This window comes from Colletotrichum destructivum, chromosome 4, assembly GCF_034447905.1.
Source record: "Colletotrichum destructivum chromosome 4, complete sequence".
Taxonomy (NCBI): Eukaryota; Fungi; Ascomycota; class Sordariomycetes; order Glomerellales; family Glomerellaceae; genus Colletotrichum; species Colletotrichum destructivum.
The window spans coordinates 712,104-736,131 of record NC_085899.1 but is presented as its reverse complement, the minus strand read 5'-3'; the positions used below and the strand labels follow the sequence as shown (position 1 = coordinate 736,131).

Sequence of the window (24,028 nt, the reverse complement as noted above, 5' to 3'; positions counted from 1 at the left end):
AAGTTTGTTCGTCGCTGGACCTGGGCCAACCATGATGAGGGCTGTAGAGCCGTGCGCTACTAACACATTGGATCTGTACAGGTCCCTCGACCATCATCCTTGTGCCAGAGCCTTCGGCCGACCCCAACGATCCGCTGGTATGTCCGGAAAGCTCAGTCCTCCAGAGAGAGAGAGAGAGAGACATCACGGCAATGAATCTTCCGAGATGGCGGAGAGCAGAGTGTTCCGTTTACTAATGCCCTGTCACCCAGAACTGGTCGTTCACACGCAAGGCAGTCAACGCCTTGTTTGTGTACATCCTTACCATCATAATATTTGCCACGTGGGTTCAAGACCTCTGAGCCTCAGGCAATTCGGAAGGGGAAGAAACGTTTGCTAACAGCGGCGTCCATCGCGGAGATCATCAGACTCGTCATGCAGACGATTTTCTGGCCTCAAATGACCGTTGAACTGAACATGACTTATGCGCAGCTCAATGCTGGCATTTCCTGCAACGTCGCCGGTCTTGCCGTAGGCAGCTTCATCTTCGTACCATTCACGAAGAAATACGGACGGCGCTCCACGTACGTCATCTCGACGGCGGTTCTGGCCGGGACCGCCTGGTGGTCTGGCAGGATGAACACGGTCAGCGAGATGTACATGACGAATCTGCTCTTCGGTCTCGCAGGCTCCGCGAACGAGACCGTTGCTGAGATGACGGCAAGTGAAAAAGAGCTCTTGTAACGTCGCTTGATCGCCACCATATGGAGTCCTAATCATCCGTAATCAACAGATCGCAGACGTCTTCTTCGTACACCAGAGAGGAATGGCCAACGGACTCTACATTATCAGCGTCATGCTCGGGAATACCTTGATCCCGACAATATCAGGCGTGCAGGCCGAGGCTCAAGGCTGGCGGTGGGCCTACTACACCACTGGCATTTGCCTCACCATCATGACATTCGTTTTCCTCTTCTTTTTTGAAGAGACAAAGTACGTCCCAGTGTCTGTTGGACAATCATCGCAAGCCGGACCGCACGAGGTAGAGGGAATGAAAAAACCCCCAGCTTTCGCCACCTCCAAGCTTGACGGCAGCCCCGTCGTGCCCGTGGGACACCGAGCATCCGCAACGACCCTTGAGCCCCCACGGATGAAAACTTTCCGTCAGCGGATGCAGTTTCTCACCCCGACTTCAGAGCCGCTGTTTCGAGGCTTCGTCACCCCGTTCCAGACATCCATGTTGCTGCACGTCCTGTTCACGGCCGTGCAGAGTGCCAACGCCATCTTCTTCCTGGTGCTCATGAGCAGCGTCAACCCCATAGTCTTCTCGGCTCCGCCGTATAGCTTTGGCACCGCCGGTGTTGGTCTCATGCTTGTGGGCCCCTTTATCGGAAATGCAATCGGCAGTCTCTATGGGGGCTTCTGCGGAGACTGGGTTGCTGTCCGGCTGGCGAAGCGAAGTAACGGCGTCTTTGAGCCCGAGTTCCGGCTGTACATCCTCGCGCTTCCGGCGGTCCTCATGGGATCTGGGTTGGCGATTTACGGCGTGACGTTGGACCGTGTAAGATAAGAAATGTGCATGTCGCCGTTGCTAGGCTTCAACGCTAACACTTGGCCTGTAGAGAATGCATTGGATCTATCCCAGCATCGGAAGTTCCATGTATGCTTTCAGCATGGGCGCCATCATGGATATAAGTTTCACGGTCGTTATCGATACGTATACGGATGTAAGTTCCTGGTCTATCCCCGCTCTCTGGAATCTCTGTTCTTTTGGTTTCGGCCCTGACTGATCATGACAGATTACCGCGGACTGTTTTGTCTTCATCACCTTCATTCGAAACGCTGGGACGATCGCTCTGCCGTTCGGGATCGTGCCGTGGCTGGACTCCATGAGCCTGACTTACATTTTCGTCATCTGTGGATGCATCAGCTCGGGCTTTGCACTCCTTTTCATTCCGCTCGTAATCTGGGGCAAGGCCATTCGGAAAGCGTCGGAGCATAGATATGAAGCTCTACGCGTCAAAGTTGCTAGTTATTAAAATGCGAAGATAGATTCATCTAGGATCTTTAATCGGACCACAAAAGCATCCTTGCCGCATCTTTGATTCTTGCACTTTATACCTTCAGTAGCCGGCTCTCATTTGCGTATCAATACTGTGTATTTATCGAGAGTTTTCTTATCTCCAGAACAGGGCCAGGCGATTGTTCCTTGTCAGTGATCACCCATTACTCGTACTAGCCAGTTGACCGATGTCTGCATGTTCCTAGATTGGCAGGCTCCAGGAGCTGGACAGGTAGTCTAAGCTACAACAGGCAGTCAAAGGAACCAATCAGGTCTGCAGGATTGTCCGCTTTGAGGGCGGGCGGCTCGGGCAATTTCAGTTTTGAAAGCCTGTAATGGTTTCAAAGACACCAGTCGATTCATGTTTCCCCGCCGACGAGGAGCCACTCGGTAAGTAGTCAGGCCGGGTCTCGACGGATGCCCAGCGGCTGGCCGTTGGCGAGCTTCACGGTGGAAAGATTCCCAGATCACGGGGTTCGAGTTGATGGGACAGACGCCGATTCGCTGCGTGTCAGCTTGTTGAAGCTAGTTGACGCATTGTCATGGCTCCTTGAGCCCCTTCTCCTCCATCTATGCCTTCGTGGTCTCACAGGATAGTGTCGCAAGCGGTCAGTATCAATAATAAAACATTAGCGCGAATATGACTCCACCAACTTACGACTTTGAGGATGAAATAGTCCTAATCCATATGCTTACAAAGCCCACATAGAAAGAAGAAGACGCCTTTATGACGTCCATCTGAACTACTTAAGACGATTTTGATGCGTCTCTTAAGCCCGAATTAGTGTACTGGACGTTAGATGAGGAGGGCTATGTTGAAAGCGACCTTCTTTATCTTTAGAAGAAGCTTGAAGCAGAGGAAGAGCCTGGCTCTGGCGCTTTCCACTTTTTTTGATGGCGGTACTATTGTTGCTAACCGGGATTGGTATACATTGTGCAACTCCGAGAAAGCTAACGGTCAACTCAATGAACTGTGCAAAGAAAGCGATATCATGTCCATGTCCAAGGAGGGGATTATTGGAACATAGATGGCTTGTTGGAGGATCTGACAATCGAGATGTCGAGTCGTGGGACCGCCAGCCGGGGCCGCAGTGGAAGTCGAGTTTCGTGAACATGGACATTGCAATTATGGGCTTAGCTGAGATGGCTAAAACGTATGGCGAGGAAATGCACATCCTGGAAGAGGCTAAGTAGGATGCCAATGCATTCCTGACGAAGTTGAAGAAGAAGCTTGAGAGAATAGCGAACTGAACTCGAGAATGTTCCATTTCATCCAATATATGTACGAGGAAAAAAAAACGCTTATTTCAAACTGAACAGCCGATATCCAGACTCACTTCCGTGAGAATCTATCGGGGATCGGACGACGGGAAACAATTTGGATGCCCAAAGGCTCCCGACCAAACTGCCATCCCGTTCTCGGCCTCTTCTGGATCGGCGTGACTTCGCGCTTGTAGATGCCCCTCTTGATCGCCGAGCGCGCTGTGCCGCAGGTTGCGAAGAAGGAGTCGCCGAATGCGCGGCAGTCCGTGTCGGTAAAGTTCTGCGATAGGTTGGTGCAGAGCTGTCTATTGCTGCTGAGGATGCCGCCTTTCTGGCCACAGAGCTGGGGGCCGCCGGTCTGGACGACCGAGTTTCTGATGTGTGTTCTGCAGCGGCACTGAATGTCGCCTTGCTGAGCGTGCGCCAGCACGAACCTGTGGGGTGTTAGCTTGAGACTTGTTCCATTTGGTGGTATTCTATTCTCGATATGGAAAGAGAGAGAAGAGAGAGAGAGAGAGAGAGAACTTACATCATCGCCATCAAGAAGTAGGACAAGATATTTTTCATTGTGTCAGAGGTGGATGTGACTTGAAAAGCTTGGCTGTGTCAAGCACTTTTCGGAGCTGGTGAGGCTGGCTGCGAAAGACTTTATACGAAGATCAAACTCCCGAAGGTGCTTGGCAAGCACACCGATCTTGCACGTCGTGGGCCACCTCAACATGGAACGAACCACTGTATTACGACCATGGGACGTAATGTGGGAGGCGTCTCTCTGACTCGTAACCAGGGAGAATTCTCTGGCTCGGGAGCATCTGATATCGGCTTCTTGGTAGTGGTAGCGGCGTCCAAAGGGCCGCGGCTTGACCGACGGGGAGATCTGTCATTTTACTTGTCGTCTCATATATGAAACTGCGCCTCTCTCAGCACGTGGAGGGGGAGGGGTTATTAGGGGTGGTAACGACAGCTTGGTATTGGGGTCTTGCTTTCCACGCGGTTGGCCACATTCGGATTACGTGTGTTCGTCAATGTCAGACAACGATCTTGGTGTTGCAGATCCCTGCGCTCGTTTCACGATAAATGGGGGTCTCGTGGCAGCAGCATATTCTCCTCGGCGAGACATGTAGGTTCGGAGATGATCCAATACAAAAAGTGACACTTCCTCGAGGTTGGGAATTGAAGTAACTTTCGCCGGCTAATAACTCACTTGTCGAATCGACTGTTCATCTGGTCTTTCAAGCGGACACTGTCTACAATCATTGACTACTGGAAAACAGGTGGCACGACGGCGAGTAAGGGGCCGGTTTAGATTTATCCCACCCCTTACAAAAGCTGACAAGTCGTTGAAGTTTCTGCTCTGTATCGACAGATTTGCAGACCCAACGCAAGAAAAACACCAAACTTCTGAATTCTCTTGCAGAGTATCCTAGTAGTCAAAGTCTCTGGGAAATAAAGTCGCTTCGCCGTCCCAGAGAAGGCTAAATATCACGTCTTCTCCGCCACGCTCTGAATTGGCTACCGATCGTGGGCCAAATATACTTTGTCCGAGTTTCTCGTCCGTTTCGAGTTGTCCGACTCTACTGACGTGGCCGTCGGGATGAGACTTTTGGGCCGAAACTCTCCTTCGGGTGTTGCCAGGTCTGTCTGCCAACCGGACCGAAAGGAATCTCTCAACATACGGCGCCCGTGGTTGATGGTGCCTAGTTGGCGAGTGGGTCTTGAAGGTATCAATTGCCTGTGAGAAGCTCAAAAGCAGACGGTGGTACTGTGCTGCTTGCGGACTCATATGGCCCAGAAAGTCGAGAACTCGCAAAGCGTTGTAGAAAGCTCTTTCACGAGACTGGGGCACCTCAGGAGCAAGCAAGGAGAAGGCTAAAATCAAACCAGCAGCAAACAGCCACGCCCTGTATGAGCTTTAGCTTATACATATGCCTCGTGTCCGAGTTGATTGCACTCACTTCAGTATGCACATGTTGCCCATGATGGTGCGAGAGTCTAGTGCTTCAGAGCACATCTCTGACATGAACACCGCCGCATCCACGCAAGCATCGGATAAATCAGCAAATCTCCTCTTGTTCTCTGGAGATGCGTTGTCCTCCTGGCTGATGTCCGTAAGCGAAGGTTCGTTGTCGAGCTGAGGCATGATGTGCTTTATCAGGAACTCGCGCGTCGTCAGTATGATGCCGAAGTAGTACGTGCAGGCAACATGAATATTTCCAATGGCAATTTGACGATCTTGGGGGTTTGCGGAACTCGAGGCTTCTCTCTGTGGACATTGACGTAATGCCGGCGATAGATTCTTGCTCCAATCTTTAATTTTCTCCAAGAATCTTTCAGCGCGAACAACCCCCAGTTGAGAATCCTCGGTGAGAATTTCAACGATTTCGTTCAGAGTTGTGGCAAGAGTGCAAGCTCTATCGACAGACAAAGTACGATGTGGTTCAGAGTAGGCTCTCGCCGTTTCTTTAGGCCGGCATGGCGCAATGCTAGTTGGCCTACCAAGGATCGAACTACAAATGACATCAAAGAGGCGGATGCTTTTGTCGATACGAGACCTGTGGCTGTTATTAGTACGGCGTTTTGACTCTCGAAGATGGAGGAGGGCAGAGTCGGCATGAAGTATACCTCAGAGAGCGCTCTGCTCTTGAGAGCGACTGGAACTGCCCCGACATGTGTAGGCCCATGACCGAAGCCGCTTTCGTTGCGACTCCGAGGTACATGAATGCCGAATTGCGACGACATGCGCCAAACATGTAGAAAGCCATGAGAGTGAATCCTCGAGCGGTGTTCAGAGTTGGATCGCTCAGCATTCCCACAAATGACAGTTTGCGAGCTTCCTCAAAATAGCGAAAGGCTTTGCGGGCGTCGTCGGGCTGCCCTCGACACTGAGCCCCGATTGCAATCATCATGAAAAGACACAGTAAGTCCTCATTTGCATTCTGAATTCTCAGAGAACTGACATCTGCCAAAAGACGACTCGTCTCGGACTCATCAAAGAGGTCCAGAAGCCCACTGGACTGCATTGGCATTGTTGTCAACCATGCTGGTCTTAGATACTCTGGCGGAGGTAGTGTTAGACTCACTGCATCCAGAAAAAGTTGAACCAGAGCTTTTTTCTCCTGTTCATCGATTTCATCCGCAAATTCTTCGCTTGTCTGGACTGGAGCCTGCGCCTCAAACATTCGATGGCATCCCTGGCTTATGGTAAAGTCTGGGCCGAGAATTGGCAGATTTCCTCGTAAGTACTGAAGAAAGGCAATTGCTGAGGCATTTCCGACGTAAACTACACGTTTTTATGCGTCAGTCCATGTACAAAATTAACGCCGCGTTTTCGTGACAACAAGTCCGATGTACCTTTTTCTCCGCTGCAGGTGTACATCATAACGGGCCGGGGCCCACACGTTGCCGCCGTGGTTGAGCCCGCTGAGCTTGTGGCATCTCCTCCCTCTAAAGACGATGTTCCTTCTCGTCGATAGAGTAGTGGGGCGGTTCGGTTCCGTTCTCTGGTGTCCCGGCTTGTGGAATCGAGTTGTCGGGACTGAGCAAGAGGCTGCCTGTGTGCCCGACGGTTTCGAGATTGCTGCGGATAGGTACACAATGCTCCCACTCCGCGGTTGACGCATGCTCGGCATGGTTGAGCAGCATCACAGCGCTTCTTGGTCGCTCGGCAGGCAACACATGCTTTGGCGGACCGCTTCCGATCCTCGGGCCTCACCGGCGGCCGGGGCATGTCGTGAATGCGCAGTGGGACTTGCGTGCGTTTTCTTGACTACAGTGAGGAGGCCAACCTACTGACCCCTTGTCGAGGGTATGAGCTGCAATAGAGCGGAATAGACTTTAGAGACCAATGGACAAAGACGCGAACGTTACCGGTGTTGACGAGTCAAGGTTGAAGTTGAATCAATTGGAATAAACTAGAATGGAAGCCCATCCATCCACCCACCCATCCAAACCCGCAGTCCCGCTGACGAGGGAGATAAGCAACTTGAGCATACGTAATTCGGCCGCACAGATAAGCAGCAAGCTTATCAAAATCTCTGCGGCACACGCAGGTCAACTTTCTATCGTTCTCCCGATTTACCTCTTATCTTCCAACGTAGGCAGCGTTCTTGGCACCGTCAACTCCTAGGAAGTTATGCGCGTAGCTACTGAAATGACTTGAGTCCTTGCTGAAAAGGACATACGTTCTCGCAAATACTTGCTTGGGCGATTGGACGCCGTTGCCTCACTTGCAATCCTCCGCCTTAGCTCTGGGTCAAATGCTACGGCGTCTTGCGTCAATCTAATGATCTATCTTGGCCAGCTCCTGGCTGTCATCGTGTGACGAGGCGCCCTCTCGGACTGCGGTCTCCAGATGTTGCAGAAATTGGATGGACTCTGGCCCTTGCTCAACCGAAGGCTGGGGGCATGAGCATGCTGTCGATGCATCGTCTGAAAATGTAGTTCCACGAGCGGTCGAACACCGTCTCGCATAGCCTCTCTTGTCGTTCCTTCTGCCACTTGGTTTTGCTCCAAAGAATACAAATCGTGATGCTAGGAACAGGAAGGACACGGCCTCCGCAGTGAAAATAACGACCAAGAAGACCTACAAGCATATCAGACTTGGTGTGATAAAAGACTCTGCTACGTTACGTAGAGCTGTATTTATGTTCTTTGCACGCGCAGGAAGGCTTCGCCACTGCATGGGGATCGGATAACGCACCGGTACAGCGGACCAATGTGTTGTCCTTGCTTGAGCGCCGTTCTCATCACTCATGATCAACGATGAGTCCGAAGGGAGTTGCGCTGCCAGTTAGCGAGAAAGTCTTGATTGCAAGGCTTCTTGACGTTATGTCAATCATACTGCGCGCCGCCATTCACATCCACTCCTTCAAGCGTGCCACTGCAATCCCCCCGAGCTATCCAGGCCGGATTCTACTCGACTGTCCAGGAGAGCATAGCTGCCACAACATTATTTGACGCAAAAATTTCGGTCGGGGGGTCCTCAATTCCGCATCTTTGCCGAGAGAGGCAGGCTGTGCACAAACTGCCGCCAGTCGATTCATGTGACGCAATTGCTATTCAGAGACTGACGCAATCCGTAGATAATGCACAGCCCTCTTAGGAAATGAAGGTTGCATGAATTGTCATAGTAAAAGCACTAAAATTAATGTTAAGCCCCTGTATTCTTATTTGAAAGTACTCAACTAAGGCAGGGTACTACTAACAGAATAAGGTTAAGGTTCGTAAACAAGTAAAGCCGAGGTACCCGGAATAAGGCATGCATTGCTACATATATTTTCTTTTCCCACTGTATTTGTAGTAGAGAGGTTGCGTGTGATTGCCATGATTTGGTATGTGCCGGAATACGCTTCAAACGCGTATAGCGCTTAGCAACCAGCCTGGCAGTACCTGCAAAGACTCGCGGCTTGCAAGCTGAATCCTCTGATTGTGGGGTTTGGGCAGGGCCTCAAGCACACCTAATTTAACAGGATGCGCAGAACGGAAACAATTTCTAGCCGTAGACTCCGGCCATTCGTTGCCCGAAGTGCTTCTGATGACATGCGTGTAGTAGGATATATAGCTATGTAGTTGTGCTTCATGTATGAAGACTTTTACGCTGCTGTTCACACTACTCTATTAGTTTACCTCTGCCTTGTGTACTCCTCTCTATTTATTAAAGACACTCTTTTGTATTGAATACCTGCCTAATGCTTTGGGTTATTACACTGCTTCTTGCTCTGGCTTCTTGCCTGACAGCCTCCGAGCCCTTGCCGCAAGCACAGTCTCGATCATGTTTGGGCTCCCTCTGTTTTGGCAAGTCCAAGACTAAGCCTATCGACGTCACTATTCCAGATCTCGAAAGCCTGATTAACAAAGACGTTTATGAAGGCGACGAAAAAATCCCACTTTACACGGAGATTCCCTTGATCACTTGGAAAGGTTCAACTCGTAAACGCCATCTGCGCTACCGCGCCTGGAGAACGGAAAGTTTAAATGAGGATCTCGACGACAAACAAAAACTTGAATTTATGGTCTACCTTGAACTCCAGGTTGCCAGTCGGGACAATCTTTGGATCCACTTCAATGCATCGTATCCAATGTCAAAGGCGGAACCGGGTGTGAACGCTCGCAGGGGCTGGGCTCCTGGCAACCCTTCCTACAGCAGGCGGACCATCTTCACCTTGAGACTTCCCACCAACGCTGGTCAAATTGACTACCACTTTGATGGAACGTGGTGTAAGAGCTCTCTATATGCCCTAGTCTTTTACGCTATATATTAACCTTGCTCTAGGGCGTGCTTCTTGATACCTAGTAACATTGATAGAGAGACACAGAGGAATGATCTTAAATGGATACGTGGGCCGGGCTGAATCCTATTGTGTAGTACGCAGCCAAGGTAAAGATTTAGGAATGAATCGCACGAGGGTAAGGTTCAAGAGGAAGTCTATCAGTGACTGATCCGTTCCTCTGGACAGTATCGCTGGTGGTAGAGAAGATCAAGTGGTGGTGCAACACAAGACTTGGATAATGAAGTAACGACAGTTTGATGATTTTGGATGCAAGAGGAGTAATACTATTTTGATGAACACCATTTGCTGTCCGCAAGATGATATGTCGTCGTTAGGTTTTTCCGATGTTGCGAAGAACCGCGTTGGGTTTACCACCGGTTCGCAATCTGCAATGGCGGCCGGCCGGTCTAGGACCGTCCCTGAAACTTGGAAACCACATATCCAGAACTTTCACACCTGTGAGGTTCACATCTGTATATAGTTCAAGTCGCAGTTCATGCGACCAATCGACTAGTCCCCTCATTACATCCCAAAGTGCACCACTCCTCTGACTGACCGTTAGTAAGTGATGCTTTGGGAGTTACCTGCTGTCTTGATCGATCACAACGCTTGTTGCGATGAAGTTCCTTGGGGACACAGGCGTGAAGCCTCTGGCGTGATAATGAAGACACGTAACCACTCGCTTGAAGTTCAAGGATGGCCAGCAAGGTTACATTTCTCCAGTTGTGTCTACCTTGGCAAATCAAAGATTTACAATCACTTCCTAACAGGTTTCTTGCTTCATTTCTGCACTACTTTATTGTCTCAATATAGGCCACATAGGTCACTAAGGCAGACCTGATGCCTTGACGACTGGGCTCCAGAACATCCTATCAGCCAGCCCTATGCGCTGTTACATCTTTGAACCTCATCAGAATTGTCTTGATGACGGCTGTGGAGAAATCTGTTCTTCCTGTCTGTCAAGAGAGTTTGGCATCCCATTCTGACCCGCATTGACTTACACGATTAATCTGAAGTTGGCTGAGGGATAAAAATTTGCGGTATCAACATAAACAGATTGTCTACGACCAACTGCCCTTACTCACTTCAACAAGACAAGAACCTTGCTAGTAATGATGATAGATCAGTCCTGTAAGAAGATAATTGTTCAGCCATAGTTGTGGTGGAGAGCGGTTCTTCACGAAGGTCTGTTGGTGTTGGACTCTGAGTTTGATTGAGGACCTGATAGCTTTAGCTCTTTGATTTTGTCACGGACCGATTATGCAGATTCATTCATGAATAATTTTCACAGGTGACCTGGCCACAAGAAATTTTTGTTTTACCCGTTTACCTAAGAAGTCACGATGATATGTCGGAAAGAACACAACAATAGATTCAAGTTGTGGATCTCAAATAATTTCACTGCATCCTCCTTGGAAGACGTCGTCTTGCAACATCCTCGTTGCATTAAACCATGCGCCCTGGGTTCACGCGACCCATCTCATAGCTCCCATTATGTCCTTCAATCACACTTCTCGTGTCGTATTGCACCACAATCTCATTCGTCCGGACGATCTTGCCGAATTCCAGTTCAGGCTCGACCTCAAGTATGCTCTTGTCGCTCCGGTCGTCGGCCAGCTTGTCCCACTTTCTCCGAATCGAGCCCTTTTGAGATGATGTCGTCGTTACCGTTACCGTGTTACTTCGAGTGATACCGCTGCCGCCGTGGCCGAATCGGGACCCGTTGGTGTGAGTGCCGGAGGAGCCATAGTACTTGCGAGCAGTGCTCGCGACATCTCGAATGAGAACGCGGAGAACAGGGATGGAGGCCGCCATGATGGTAACGCTCGACTCGCAGGTTCCCCAGATGACGAGGTCGCTGCCATCGTCTGGAAGGGTACGTCAGCAGGTCTAACAATTAAGGTCAAGGTGGGCATTGGCCGCATACATGTAAAGTCTCCAGAGAGCAGAGTAGGAATAGCTGTGCACTTGACGATGGCGGTTGCTCCAGCACTAAATCAATGCGTCAGAAGAGGACCTTGATACGGGTAGAACCAAACTTACAGCAGACCCATACTCATGGCGATTCCCACTCCAATCTTCTCCTGTAATTTCATTTGAAGCCCCCAAATCAGCTTCCAGGGCAGCAGCGCGAGCATGATATCCATCAAAGCGGAGTAAGCTATCGACAAGGATCAGTAAGAAAGCTCTTGGCTAACAGATGGTCGGTTGCGGACCTGCAGCGAAGACGCCATAATATGCGGCGACCTTGGGATCCCAACATTTCCCCGGCGTCTGGGGCAGCCAGAATTTCTGGATGGGAGAGCACTGCACCCAAGCAGCCATTGCGTTCAGAGCCATTAAGATATTCATGGAGATGATGGCCGTCCATATGATATACCTCGTCCAACCCTTCTCCTCGATTCGGAGAAGCGTCATCGCGAAAGACGTCTTACTCCACACTGCTGAGGTGATAGATATCGTGCTGATGACGTTGCCATTGAGGCCAATCGGAGGAAAGTTTACGGGGTTGATCTGGTAGACATGCTTGCCAAAGCCGAGGGATACGTTGACAGAGGTGAGTGCCGACGCGATCAAGAGGGTGACCTAGAATCGTCAGTCGGTTGGAGTCCGAGTTGATCGAACGAGAACCTTTAGGTGGGTAGACATACCCAAGAAGCTATGAGCACATAGTCGTCCCACCAAAGACCACTACGCTTCTTGAATTTGCAGTAAACCCTTAGACCCAAGAAGAGAGCCGAAAGTCCAACCTGGGACCAGACTACCGCGTTGATTGTCGGGCCGTAGTCCTCCGGCCGCGCCATTTGATAAGCCAGCCAGCTAGCCACCGAGAGGATTCCGTGATTGCGAGCAGCGGAGCAGCAGAATTGAAAGACCAAGAAGAACAGACCAGCCGTTGCGATGTGACGTGTGAGGGGGCAGGAAATATGAAGGAGCGACGACGCAACCGTGCAAAGGGGTATCACAAACGCAAACTAAGTACCAGACCCAAGAAATTGTCGAAAACGAAGTTTGCGAAGCGTGAAACCCACCTCCGCGTGTGGGGGATGGGAGCTGAGATATGGCATCCGTTTATCCACTCCTAACCACACATCATGCCCAGTTCACGCACCCGCAGGATGTCCACTCCACCTGCGCTGCAATGGGAAAGAGGGCCGAGCTGCTCGACAGCATTAGCTGCCGGTGATCTACCGGTACGGATGGAACGAGGATCACGCAAACGTGTCGGCGGGCTGTAAGGACGATCCCGGCTTCTGATGTTGAGCCCTGGGGGAGACGGATGTCATTCTAGAAGCATGAAAGGCACGCGGGTTCTCACGACTTGATCCTGCTTGTGTCAGGAAGGCGGAGCCCATTACGCTGGGAAGACAGGTTCCGGACAGCTGGTCATGGAACACCCGTCGCGTGGCGGTCAAGTCAGACAGGCTGGCGTCCGCGTGGTGGTGGTGGGGGGACGAACGAGCCAGGAAAAAGCAATGACTCGAAGCCAACTCGATCTTGGCCATGTTCTCCTGGCTGGGCATGCTGACAATTTCGCTGTTGGGCCCCTTTCGGCTCAGATAGACAGAGAAAGAGAACCAGTGGCCCCTTTTGTGTCGCGGCCCCAAAGCCCGCGCGCATCGAAAAGCACTCTTCGATGGTGTCTGTTATGCTGAGAGAAGCAAGGGTCGCTAGTCCTTAGTTTTGGATAGACTGCGCCTCTCGGCGCTCCTGGTCTCTGATCAACTGCCAGTGGCCATTTGCAAGGGTGAACCGAGACGGCAAACCTGCCATCTCGTACTAGTCAAAATGCTAATTGATGATTAGGTTAGACTGACATGAGGGTGTAGAGACATGCGACTATTCCAGATGTCGCAGGCGGTATGGCAACGACTGGCGCTCAGTCCTAGAAGCACATCATCCACAGATCCGAGGTCTAGGTCAGTGGGGGGATGAATTCCACACGCTCCGGTTCAATAGAGAGATGAGAATGACTGATTTCCCATTCCCCAGTCATGTTTTTCAGAGGGCGATTCGAGATCAGTGCAGGGATATCCTGATTCAGGGCTGCCGAAGTGGGAAAATTATCTGCGTCGCTGACTATTATTCCGTGTCAGCTGGCGAGGGGCGGGCAACGTACATGGCGGATGTCGTCTCAGATTGTCAATGCGGACAGGGAAGGTCTTTTGGCTAATTTGAAGGCCCCCGGCACATCGCCAAGAGGTTGCGTCGCCGGGGCCAATCGTATGGAAGGGTTGGGGTCATGGGTGTTTAAGGCGGCCTCCAGCCGATGTTTCGACTGATGTATGGCGTCACTGAATTCTATTTCAGGTTGAATATGTGGGCTCTGGTTCTTCGGCGTGGCCGTTCTCTTATAAACATGGGCAGGCTGCTTGTTGCATCCAGATCTCTTTCCCCGTCTCGGTTTCGTTCTTCCCATCAATGAGCCACACCATTATCAGCGAGACGGGCGGCAACACAGCTATGGGGCAGGTGTTTTGCGGCATGTTGAATCCGGCACCCGTGGAACCCGATGCCCTTCTCCCACCAAGCCAACCCTTTCTTTCCTGGACTATGCAGAGAGTCCAGACTTCATGCGTCCTCGTGATGCCGGGCACTGATCATCGGGCTGTTCAGCGCCGCTTGGCTTCCTTCAATAGCTGATCGCGCCTTGGTTCACATTCTCGATGTCATACGATTTCTCCAGCTCTCACAAACCCATCGTCGAACCAGCCAGAGCCAGGCTGAGCTTTTGTCACTGTAATCACGAAAAGTTTCGACCGCAGTGAATTCAGTGGTTTGAGTTATGATACTGGTTCCAATGCCAAACCAAGACGTCTCGGCACGGGCATGTCCAATCAACACTGGCTTCACATGCGAACGTGGGACCGGCGTGTACCTAGGTGATGTCTCTGACAGGCTTACAGACCACCTCCTAGAAAATAGGTTATTCCTGCCTTGACGCTGCGTTTGCGTGAGTTACAACTTACGTTCTTTCCACAGCAAGTTCTCGTGTCGAGAGCAGATAAATTAGACCAAACTGGTAATGTTGCGAAAACGAGGCCGTCAATTACATGCATCAATCAACGCCCTATACAGCCTATACCCTGCAACAGATACCATTAATATTCTTAGATGCATACAAATGTCAAGGTTCGGCTAAATCGATATACTTGATATACTGAAAGTAAAGCGATGCGTTAGAAGAATGTTGTTGTTTTGGTGGTAGCGTTGAGGCCCTGCGCAGTCTTCGAAGCACCTCGAACGCTATCCTCGTGCCGAAAGAAGGAATAATAACCTCTTGATTTGATCAACATCGAATCAGACGCAATTGCCTAAGAATCTAAGTGCCGGTCCGCAGCAACCCGTTAATGATTTGGAAACAGGCCGCTTACCAGCCCGCTATGGCTCATGTGTCAAAACTATCCTCCACTACGAGGCACATGCGAGTCAGAACATTATAGCAGTTTTCTGTGTATACTCTCCAAAACCACGAGTTTAGTGAACATCCAGCCACGTTATGACAGCAGCTTGGCTCCGTTGTACCGGGGGACAACGACGTTGCTCATAGTAAACGTTTCGAATCGGACTGGGCTTGCTAACAAGCGCGATATTGGCTGAACGTGACGTTTCGATGTGGCCGGCCAATGCATTTTCGTTCCGACGAGAAAGATGTACTTTCGAAAAAGCAGTCAAGGCTGATTGAAAATTAATAGGCCCCTTAACTAGTCCCAGTAGACGGTGAATGCTTGCTCTTGCAGCATGAAGCTAGATTTGGAGAGTTGAGTTAGCCGCGTGCCGAACCCCGTAATAACAAACAGCTAGGCCCCTGAACCAGGTCACACGGCACAGAGCTGAACTAGGTTTTCTCAACAGGTTGGGTTGACCCTGATAGCCACCATTCTGTTCTTTGAATAACCTGTACATAGCTTTATCCGCTCATTGTGATCATCGGGATCAATATATCTCCCAATGGCTTGGGCCACTTCGTGGAATGAACTTCTCAATCAATCACCGCGGTCTTGCCGAGCTGACATAGGCTGTGGGCAATGCAATAATGGCGCAAAACGGTCCAAGGGAATACTTATATTGTTGAGCGCGTGCAGTCGCCGTTCATGTGGCTACCGCACACCCACACTCGTTTGTCACTATGCTACGGTCACTCACTCGGTTGGTTTCGGTGCTTTCACTCGTCCTACTCTTAGGACAGGAGGTCTTGAGCCATGGCCATTCGTCTCATGATATCAGTCCCATGGATCAAGCGTTGCATTCAGTCAAAAAACGGGCACTTGACGGGTATTATGTCATTGATGATCAAAAGCGCAGCTCAGTGGGCTGTAGCGAGGAACAGATTGTAGCCCTGGTAGGGTTTATCAATGAAGCTCGCAGACTTGCTTCCATAGCGTCGAAGGCGCTCGAGAAAAAGCATTCCGAGCAGTCTCCTGCATATGCTCTTTGGTTCGGCAGTACGTTACCACCCAAGCCAAAAACAACAGCGATGAACTAACAAGCCGTGGCGTGGAAGAGGGCAACGCCAACGCCGACAGGCGAAAGAGGATAAAGGAACTTCACTACGATTCTGTTATGCAATATCTGCAGCCACCAGGTCCACAGCGCATCGATGACCTGTATGTTGATAACCTCAGTCCGACAGGCCTAACGTACATGTGCGTTGATCAGGGCCTTGGGAACTGTCATAAGGACGTGCTTGCCGCTGCATACCAGACCGGAGATGGCCGTGCCACGGGACATATGATGGTCTTGTGTAGCTCTATATTCGAGGTATTTCCCTATGAAAAGATGGTTCAGGATTGGAGGGATACGGCGACCCTCAGTTTCTCGGCGGGATTTACGCTTTTGCATGAGGCGCAACACCTGAGCACCATCGTCAGCGATTCGGAACGATGCATCGACGTTGAAAACCCGGAAGCAAAACAAGACGAAGAAGGCGAAGAAGAAGGCGAAGAAGAAGGCGAAGAAGAAGACGAAGAAGACGACAACGGTTGTTATGACGAGGATTGGTAAGTGCCGAGCTTTACAAGGCCAACTTGCACTATCGAAAATTTTCACTGCTAACACACGAGCAGCTGTGCAGGACTCCCGGATGCCGACAAAATCAGGAACGCCCAGAACTACGCGTACTTTGCATTAGAAGTCGCCGCAAACCCCTCCTACGGCGAGCCACCTAAGTCGTCCTGTTTTCCATGGAAACGAGATGCAGGCAGCTTGCTGCTGGGGGGACCAGAGGACCTCATGGCCCGGGCTGCCGAATATCGTCCTCACCAAGGGCTCAAGGACATCCTGCGAAGACAGATTCAAGCATCTTCGACGCTCAGAACGGCGTGGCGGAACAGTACGAGCACGCGCACAAGCGGAAGAACGACTTCATCAAAGCCACCGCCTCGTTTCATGACTCAGCCACCGGTTTCAGTGAGCGCTTCCTCTGGTGTTTCTTTTTCAATGTCATACTCTACCGCCCCGCCTCAGATAGGCGATGACGGCAATGCCATCGTGCCCATTGTGCCGATTCCTATTCCCATTCCTGTCCCTGTTCCGGTTCCTGTCCCGGGAGTTCCTGGGATTCCCGGGATTTTGCCTCCCTTCGGGGGCGGCGGCGGCGGCGGCGGAGGAGGAGGCGGAGGAGGAGACGATCCCGGTGGTGGTGACGATGGCAAGAACGATGACGATGATAACAACGATGATGATAACAACGATGATGATTCGCAATCTACGCAATCATCTTCTCCAAAGACGACAGAGTCATCGTCTCCGCCAGAAGCTACACCGACGCAATCACCCACGTCGTCGATAGCAAGCTCCACCACCACTTCCGCAGTTTCTTGCTCGTCCGAGCCACCGCTTCCACGGCCCAAAGCCGGGCCCAACAGGTTTCTCGACCAAGACGGCCTCCCCCAAGCGTTCTTTGACGAATTGGTCGCCAAACCAGCCAGCACAACGAGCCACACCACCTCGAAGGCGCCCAACGCGGCAAGTAGCACAACAGCTAGGGCACCAGCCAGGACAACAGCACCAGCAGAGCCTTTGTCTCCACCTCCGGATTCAGCAGTCCAACCCGTTCCTTGTTACAACTTTGATGCCAAGAAGTACGGGTACTGCTGCGCTACGCCAGACAACCCTTGTAAGAACGACCGTGATGATAGATGTTGGTTCGGCGGAGAAGGTGTTTCTGGAGGGGCGAGTAACGTTTTGCCTAATTTTGCGCGATGCCCGCCTCCTCGAGGTGCCCGATACCGGGTGCCGAGTATTGCAGAGCCCGCTGAGGAAGTTGAGAGCTGGCGCTGAAACGAGACCATGGCTGTATGTGGGAATGCTGGGTACAATATCATGACATTCCTTTAATTTTTCATAAAAGACTAATGGCCGGAGCTTGCCATTATAATCCTATCCCTTAATTTTCTTTTCTACAAGACCTTGGTTCTTGGTTAAACGTTTTGAAAAGAAAGCACGTTCGGTAAATACAACATCATAGTCTGAAAATAAAATATGATACCCACTGACCTTACAAACTTCGTGATTTTGAGACGGTAACATGATTGTCTTAAAAGAGTCAGAAACTAAGTTTTGTCATAAGCTACCATGGTAAACACGAAATCTTAGCGACTTTACAGCACCACAACCACATCAAGGGGCATGCCATGCAGCTGTTGTAACAAATGTAAGTGCTTCCCAACAGCCTTGTATTTTTCTATTTCAACACTTCAACGCTACCCAAACCTGTCTACCTGGCACGATTTTTGCGTAATCAAGGATGGTAGTACATGCGCTTGTATATTGAAGTATCCCGCCTGTTTGCGGCCTTTAGTTCGTGACCTGTGTTTGCGTCAGCTTCTCTTTCGCCGTATTCCACCAACGCAGCAGGCCAGGCTCAGTTGTATCTAATGTAAGAGATCAATAAAAGGGGTCTCTCAAGGCCAGTAAGCAACCCTTGATTCGACTCAGGGCATCTGTCTCTCTTTTTCCAACCCCACGACTGGCTGTCACATCTAGACATGATGGACATATTTCGTAACCGCTCTGGAAACCCATTCTTCGAATTCTTTCCCCCGCCAACCGTAATAAGTCCCATATAGTGCCCTTGCCATGCGCGAACTGCTCCTCCTACTACACTTCCAGCAGCATCCCACCGACACAGCCTAACCACTTCTGCACATTCTGTCAGATTGGCATCCCTCTTCTTCAAGCACATCGTCTGATATTGCTCCCTAAGCCCCACTTTCAACATACCACGACAGGTGCGAGTGACGCCACGAGCAGTTGGGGTGGAAAGAATGATACGACCTGGTGACTTGTCGAGACTCGGAACTCCACCGACGTAGGATTCACAGCACGTGGTGTGGATCGTACATGGTAACATTGGCTCCTTGGTGCACGAAACCATCCGTAGACTGCATGGGTTTGACTGTCTGTCAGTCATCTTTAACATTCGTTAGTCTCGCCGGTTCTACATTTAGCCTTTCATTGTGCCCCGTATTCTACTGGCTAATGGAGACATTGAAAACACAGAAGGGGGGGGGGGCAGACGGCATGATAAAATGCCGGCGCGATTCTTTATAACCCCGACAAACCCTTGCCTCTCGGCGCTGCCTCGGCCATTCTTACCCCAGATTTCGATTTCGGGATCCCTTCCCTTAGTGGCCTGCAACCCCGCACGCGGAAGCGAGAACATCTCTCGCGGATCTGACCACCTGGAGAGGCCCCTGGGGAAGTCTTCTTATTCATGATTCGATGGCCTAGTATCTGACCATCGTGTTGGGGCTGATCGACGACAGCAAGTGTGGATTCGCATCTGCGCCGCGGAGAACTAGGGCTCAAGAGCCGATGCAGCGTCCCGGTATTTGAACGTGGCCATCCCCGTTCGTTGCCTGAATCGTCCCCAGACCCCATCTATCTCGACCTGTACCTTGGAGCAAGATTGCTTGCAGCTCTTCGCGCAGAAATCATGCCTATCGTTGGCGCCAAAGAACAGCACGTCGACCCGACGTTGTCGCGGATTGCCCAAGATGACAAGAAGATATGGTATCAGAAGCCGAACCTGCGCTTCCTCTACCTGATTCTCGTCCCGACTGGCCTCGGGGTTGAATGGACTTCCGGATTCGACTCGTCCATGATGAACAGCCTCCAGGCTGTTACATCATGGTTTGAATGTAAGAACGCCTAGAAGCAAAAGAACTACCTGGTGTTTCGTCAAGTAAACGCCGCTGACACCGATGATTTCAGACTTTGGCCGACCCAACGCGTCAAGACTCGGTCTTCTCAATGCCATGTACTCTCTCGGTGCTCTCATGGCCATCCCATTCGTCCCTTTTGTCAGCCAGCGTTTTGGTCGTCGACGAACCATCCTCTTTGGCTCCTACATCATGGTACTAGGAGCCGGACTCCAAGCCGGTGCGCGTAACGTGGACATGTTCCTGGCTTCACGTTGGATCTTGGGATTTGGAATCCCTTTTGCCATCATCAACGCATCATCGCTTATCGGAGAGCTGTCGTATGCTAAAGAGCGTCCGATAATGACCAGGTACAGAGCCTTATTCCGTCAATCAAGCTTGCAGAAGGACGGCTGTGTTAACTTAAAGTGACGATGAAGTCTTTTCAACGCCAGTTGGTTTGTCGGTAAGAATTCGACTCCTTACAAAGTCGCAATAATGCGTGAAACTGATGCAACACAGGAGCGATTCTCGCCGCTGGCATCACCTACGTAATCACGCCACTCTGACACGAGCAGTGCGTTTTCGGATTGTGTGCTGACATTGACAGGGAACTTTCCAAATGTCCAGTACGTGGGCCTGGAGAATCCCGAGCCTCCTTCAACTCGTGCCCAGCGGTTGCCAGATCGCATTTATGCCCTTCTGCCCCGAGTCTCCCCGATGGCTCATCTCCAAGGACCGGGGCGACGAGGCGTACGCCATCCTGCACAAGTACCACAGCGAGGGAGAGAACGGTGAGGAGTTTGTCCGGCTCGAGTACGCGCAGATCATGTCGACCATCCAGCAGGAGAAGGAGGTCGCCAGCAAGTTCGCCTGGGCTGACGTCTTCCGCGACGCCGCCATGCGTCGCCGATTCATGCTGGCCGCCATCATGGGTTTCTTCACACAGTGGAGTGGCAACGGCCTTCTGTCGTTCTACATGAAGAAGATTCTTAACCTTGTAGGCATTACGGACAATCGCACTGTCCAGAAGGTCATTTTGAGCAACACCTGCTGGGGTAAGTTTGCCTTTCTCGACGTGGAAGATACGAAGAGCATGAACTAACGGCATGGTCTCAGGGTTCATCAATGCTGTACCCATCGCTTTGATTGCGCCTCGCTTCCCGAGGAGAAAGATGTTCCTGCTCTGCACCATCGGCACGGCTGCCGTGTACACTGTGTGGACCATTGCATCCGCCAGATTCGCCATCGAGAACTCTCAACGAGCTGCCATTCCCGTGCTCGTCTTCATTTTCGTCTACTCTCCGTAAGAAAAAGAAAAGAATCGACGTAAAGCAATATGTGATTGCTAACATCTGTCGCTTTAGGTTCTACAACATTGGCTGGAATGCCCTGGCGTAGGTCTCCTGCCTCTTGATGTCTGCTTTGGATCTTGAAACTAACACGGATCTCCCACAGGTACACATATCTTGTGGAACTATTTCCCTTCAGCCAAAGGTACGCTCTTCACGATACCAGTGCCAATCTTACTTTAAACCTATCCCTCTGTCAAATCTATGAGACTCAATTATGACTGACACCACCATCCAGAGCCAAGGGAATTGCTGTCGAGCAACTGACCGTCCGATTCGCCGTCTTTTTCAACACCTATGTCAACCCCATTGCCCTCGACTCCATCGGCTGGAAGTACTACATCGTGTATTGCGTCTGGATCCTGGTCGAGATTGCCACGGTGTACATGATCTTCCCCGAAACACAAGGCCGTACGCTCGAAGAGCTCAGCTTCATGTTCGAGGGCAAGGAGGTCCAAGACAAGGTCCAGAAGAACACCCAAAAGGTGCTTCAAGTCGAGCTAGAAGACATTGGTCGACAAGAGTCGCGCCCCGGATCACGGGATGCAGGCCCAGACTCAAAGGTGTGATTGGATTTATAGTAGTGAGCACCGGTGGGTAAGTTCTTTCGCTTGAGGCAGTCGGCACAGCGTAGCATTGGAGGGCGGACAGTCAGCTGGGCCCCGAACGGTCGATTAGTTTTCAGTTGCACATTATCGACAAGCTGGCTATTAACCAGCTGTGGATGACTTCACGGGGAAGTGGATCGAATTGAAACAGAATGCTCCAGCCAATGTTATCTGCGTGACGTCAAAATATCATCGGGAGGTTCCTATCCAGCTTCGGCGGGTCCGCGGGACCCGCCAAAGCGGCCCGGGTAGCGGGTCTACCGCTGCGGAGGTGAGCTCCGCGCGGAGGTCTCTCCGGCCTGCCGCGGCCCACGTCACATCTAGACCGCGGACCATTATCTAAATGCAGTCTCCTGTTGGTGAGTCCAGTACCCGCAAGCTGGTCGAACAAGCATGCCAGCCAAGGCCGCTGCGGAGCCACCAGCTGGCCAAAGAGGGGAATGAATGGCGGCCAGGTTGACTGATCGGCAACCAGGGAAGAAAAGCAGGAAGTGGACCCGATTCGTTGGGGCCAACTCGCTCATCATGAAGGAATCCGAAATTAGAGCAGAAAGCTGACTGACAAGGCTCGTCACGGTAACGTAGAGCCAGCCGTTCTGCTCGCTGCTTATACCCGCTGCCTCATCCAGTGCGCTACGGCAATGATCTACAATCATGTCGCCTGTGGCAGCGTGGCTTGGTATCCTCGAGCTCATTTGCCTGCCCTGCTTGTAAGCTGCGTCAGCTCTCACGTGGCTGGACGACCGCCTCGACGCCACTTGTGCGGGATCATGATCCCATGTTTACACTTCACGTCAACCAACCGCAAACTGGCGGTTCGGTGCAGCATCCCCTATTCTAATCACCGAGGGGAGGGGAGCAAACCCTCCTGTCGCAAAGCGAGACATGTCACCAACCACTGATTCTCATAGCCAAGGATGACGCCACCGAAACGTCAATTCGGACAGGATATCACTTTTTGGCTGTTGGGCGTCTACACGCGGTTTGGATGGCTCATGTTGACCTCTTTGCTCCGTATGATGTCCGCTGGATCCCCACAAATCAATGGTACTTTAGGTCCGCTCCCGCACCTCCAACAGCAAGCGTTCCGTGATGTTTTACCTGCATTGTCTTGAACACACTAATGAAGTCGAGAACCTCGCCATACTTGTCGCCGAACCAAACTGCACCAATAACGCGCTTGTAACCCATCTAGCACGCCACCACCATCACTTCGTTCCCCCCAACCAGCATGTCTCTTGCACCCAGAGTCGTGCGCGGCGCCATGCGTTTGCATGCAAGGGCATCTCCCAGATTTCCTGCATCGACAGCTGTTCGGGCATCAACGAACTCCCTGCCCCATCGGTCGTTCCACAGCACGCATCGACGATACGTCGAGGAAAAGCCAACCTCCATTGACCCCAAGCTGAACGCCGCCACCGAGATCGTGCCGCCTAGAGAAACCAACTTCGGCAAGGCGCAATTTGCCGACTTCAACCTCAAGGGCCGGGCTTTCATCGTGACAGGAGGTGCTCAGGGTCTTGGGCTCAGCATAGCCGAGGCACTCGCCGAGGCTGGTGGCAAAGGTGAGAAAGCAGTCATGCCGTTCGATCGATCCGCGATAGAAAGACCCTTTAACAAGCTGACGCTTCGCTGCACAGTATACTGCTTGGACAGACAAGAAAACCCCCATGAGGAGTACGCTGAGGCGCTCGCGCGTGTCGTCCCAGAATGGGGAGGCTCCCTCGTGTACCGACAGGCTGACGTGGTGGATACGGAACGCCTGGACAAGATCATCGCCGAGATCGCCGACGAGAACCAGAGGCTCGACGGCTGCGTGGCGGCCGCGGGAGTGCAGCAGATCACGCCGGCGGCCGACTACACCGTCGACGACGTGAACAAGATGCTGGCCATCAACTACACGGGCGTCTTCATGACGGCCACGTCCGTCGCGCGGCAGATGTTCAAGTACAAGAGCCGCGGCAGCATCTGCTTCATCGCCAGCATGTCCGGGCTGATTGCGAACCACGGCCTGCTGTCCCCCGTCTACAACTCGTCCAAGGCCGCCGTCATTCAGCTGGCCCGCAACCTTGCAATGGAGTGGAGCCCCATCACCAAGGAAGGGACCGGCGGCGTTCGGGTCAACTGCATCAGTCCCGGGCACATCATGACGCCAATGGTGGAGAAGAACTTTGAGGAGGTGCCGGGTCTGAAAGAAGAATGGGAGAGCCTGAACATGTTCGGTCGACTGGCGGAGCCAAGAGAGTTCAAGGGTGCGGCCCTATTTTTGATGGGCAATGCCAGCACTTTTATGACGGGTAGCAACATGGTCATTGATGGCGGCCACACGGCATGGTAATAGAAATGGTGG

At 51.7% G+C, this 24,028-nt stretch overlaps 9 protein-coding genes across 9 annotated transcripts; 6 read left to right on the top strand and 3 right to left on the bottom strand.

Moving 5' to 3' along the window:
• Positions 1 to 414: 414 nt before the first annotated feature.
• Positions 415 to 2,018, top strand: CDEST_06131 (Putative major facilitator superfamily, MFS transporter superfamily; the record flags this gene model as incomplete). Its single annotated transcript, XM_062922290.1, has 4 exons — positions 415 to 624; positions 773 to 1,540; positions 1,602 to 1,706; positions 1,779 to 2,018. 4 exons carry the CDS (start codon positions 415 to 417, stop codon positions 2,016 to 2,018), a joined length of 1,323 nt encoding a protein of 440 aa, XP_062778341.1.
• A 1,192-nt stretch (positions 2,019 to 3,210) lies between these two features.
• On the bottom strand, positions 3,211 to 4,054 carry CDEST_06130 (uncharacterized protein). The gene is made up of 2 exons (XM_062922289.1): positions 3,834 to 4,054; positions 3,211 to 3,738 (listed from the first exon to the last, which is right to left on the bottom strand). Exons 1-2 carry the CDS (start codon positions 3,869 to 3,871, stop codon positions 3,375 to 3,377), a joined length of 402 nt encoding a protein of 133 aa, XP_062778340.1. The 5' UTR covers positions 3,872 to 4,054; the 3' UTR covers positions 3,211 to 3,374.
• A 673-nt stretch (positions 4,055 to 4,727) lies between these two features.
• Positions 4,728 to 7,031, bottom strand: CDEST_06129 (uncharacterized protein; the record flags this gene model as incomplete). The annotated part of the gene is made up of 4 exons (XM_062922288.1): positions 4,728 to 5,205; positions 5,260 to 5,856; positions 5,927 to 6,584; positions 6,656 to 7,031. 4 exons carry the CDS (start codon positions 7,029 to 7,031, stop codon positions 4,728 to 4,730), a joined length of 2,109 nt encoding a protein of 702 aa, XP_062778339.1.
• A 1,883-nt stretch (positions 7,032 to 8,914) lies between these two features.
• Positions 8,915 to 9,844, top strand: CDEST_06128 (uncharacterized protein). The gene is made up of 2 exons (XM_062922287.1): positions 8,915 to 9,520; positions 9,576 to 9,844. The coding sequence occupies exons 1-2, from the start codon at positions 8,992 to 8,994 to the stop codon at positions 9,587 to 9,589; spliced, it is 543 nt and encodes a 180-aa protein (XP_062778338.1). The 5' UTR covers positions 8,915 to 8,991; the 3' UTR covers positions 9,590 to 9,844.
• A 1,033-nt stretch (positions 9,845 to 10,877) lies between these two features.
• Positions 10,878 to 12,938, bottom strand: CDEST_06127 (uncharacterized protein). Its single transcript, XM_062922286.1, has 5 exons — positions 12,225 to 12,938; positions 11,790 to 12,159; positions 11,617 to 11,734; positions 11,501 to 11,565; positions 10,878 to 11,441 (listed from the first exon to the last, which is right to left on the bottom strand). Exons 1-5 carry the CDS (start codon positions 12,375 to 12,377, stop codon positions 11,020 to 11,022), a joined length of 1,128 nt encoding a protein of 375 aa, XP_062778337.1. The 5' UTR covers positions 12,378 to 12,938; the 3' UTR covers positions 10,878 to 11,019.
• A 3,063-nt stretch (positions 12,939 to 16,001) lies between these two features.
• Positions 16,002 to 16,578, top strand: CDEST_06126 (Putative metallopeptidase, catalytic domain superfamily; the record flags this gene model as incomplete). Its single annotated transcript, XM_062922285.1, has 2 exons — positions 16,002 to 16,019; positions 16,081 to 16,578. The coding sequence occupies 2 exons, from the start codon at positions 16,002 to 16,004 to the stop codon at positions 16,576 to 16,578; spliced, it is 516 nt and encodes a 171-aa protein (XP_062778336.1).
• Positions 16,579 to 16,806: 228 nt separating this feature from the next.
• Positions 16,807 to 17,856, top strand: CDEST_06125 (uncharacterized protein; the record flags this gene model as incomplete). Its single annotated transcript, XM_062922284.1, has 1 exon — positions 16,807 to 17,856. The coding sequence occupies one exon, from the start codon at positions 16,807 to 16,809 to the stop codon at positions 17,854 to 17,856; it is 1,050 nt and encodes a 349-aa protein (XP_062778335.1).
• Positions 17,857 to 19,206: 1,350 nt separating this feature from the next.
• Positions 19,207 to 21,869, top strand: CDEST_06124 (Putative major facilitator, sugar transporter, major facilitator superfamily). The gene is made up of 9 exons (XM_062922283.1): positions 19,207 to 19,718; positions 19,792 to 20,089; positions 20,159 to 20,184; positions 20,241 to 20,269; positions 20,329 to 20,776; positions 20,838 to 21,024; positions 21,086 to 21,115; positions 21,177 to 21,215; positions 21,309 to 21,869. Exons 1-9 carry the CDS (start codon positions 19,514 to 19,516, stop codon positions 21,637 to 21,639), a joined length of 1,593 nt encoding a protein of 530 aa, XP_062778334.1. The 5' UTR covers positions 19,207 to 19,513; the 3' UTR covers positions 21,640 to 21,869.
• A 921-nt stretch (positions 21,870 to 22,790) lies between these two features.
• On the top strand, positions 22,791 to 24,016 carry CDEST_06123 (Putative short-chain dehydrogenase/reductase SDR, NAD(P)-binding domain superfamily; the record flags this gene model as incomplete). The annotated part of the gene is made up of 1 exon (XM_062922282.1): positions 22,791 to 24,016. The coding sequence occupies exon 1, from the start codon at positions 22,910 to 22,912 to the stop codon at positions 24,014 to 24,016; it is 1,107 nt and encodes a 368-aa protein (XP_062778333.1). The 5' UTR covers positions 22,791 to 22,909.
• Between the last annotated feature and the right edge of the window lie 12 nt (positions 24,017 to 24,028).

Bases quoted from the DNA above. Each gene is read 5' to 3' on its own strand.
- CDEST_06127 (XM_062922286.1), bottom strand. From the start codon at position 12,377: ATGGCGCGGCCGGAGGACTACGGCCCGACAATCAACGCGGTAGTCTGG. The intron at 11,735-11,789 runs GTCCGCAACCGA...CCTTGTCGATAG, and splicing joins TTATGGCGTCTTCGCTGCAG to CTTACTCCGCTTTGATGGAT. The intron at 11,442-11,500 runs GTATGCGGCCAA...GTACCCTTCCAG, and splicing joins GCTCTCTGGAGACTTTACAT to ACGATGGCAGCGACCTCGTC.
- CDEST_06128 (XM_062922287.1), top strand. From the start codon at position 8,992: ATGCTTTGGGTTATTACACTGCTTCTTGCTCTGGCTTCTTGCCTGACA.
- CDEST_06124 (XM_062922283.1), top strand. From the start codon at position 19,514: ATGCCTATCGTTGGCGCCAAAGAACAGCACGTCGACCCGACGTTGTCG. The intron at 19,719-19,791 runs GTAAGAACGCCT...CGATGATTTCAG, and splicing joins TGTTACATCATGGTTTGAAT to ACTTTGGCCGACCCAACGCG. The intron at 21,216-21,308 runs GTACGCTCTTCA...ACCACCATCCAG, and splicing joins CTATTTCCCTTCAGCCAAAG to AGCCAAGGGAATTGCTGTCG.
- CDEST_06130 (XM_062922289.1), bottom strand. From the start codon at position 3,871: ATGAAAAATATCTTGTCCTACTTCTTGATGGCGATGAT. The intron at 3,739-3,833 runs GTAAGTTCTCTC...AACACCCCACAG, and splicing joins TACTTCTTGATGGCGATGAT to GTTCGTGCTGGCGCACGCTC.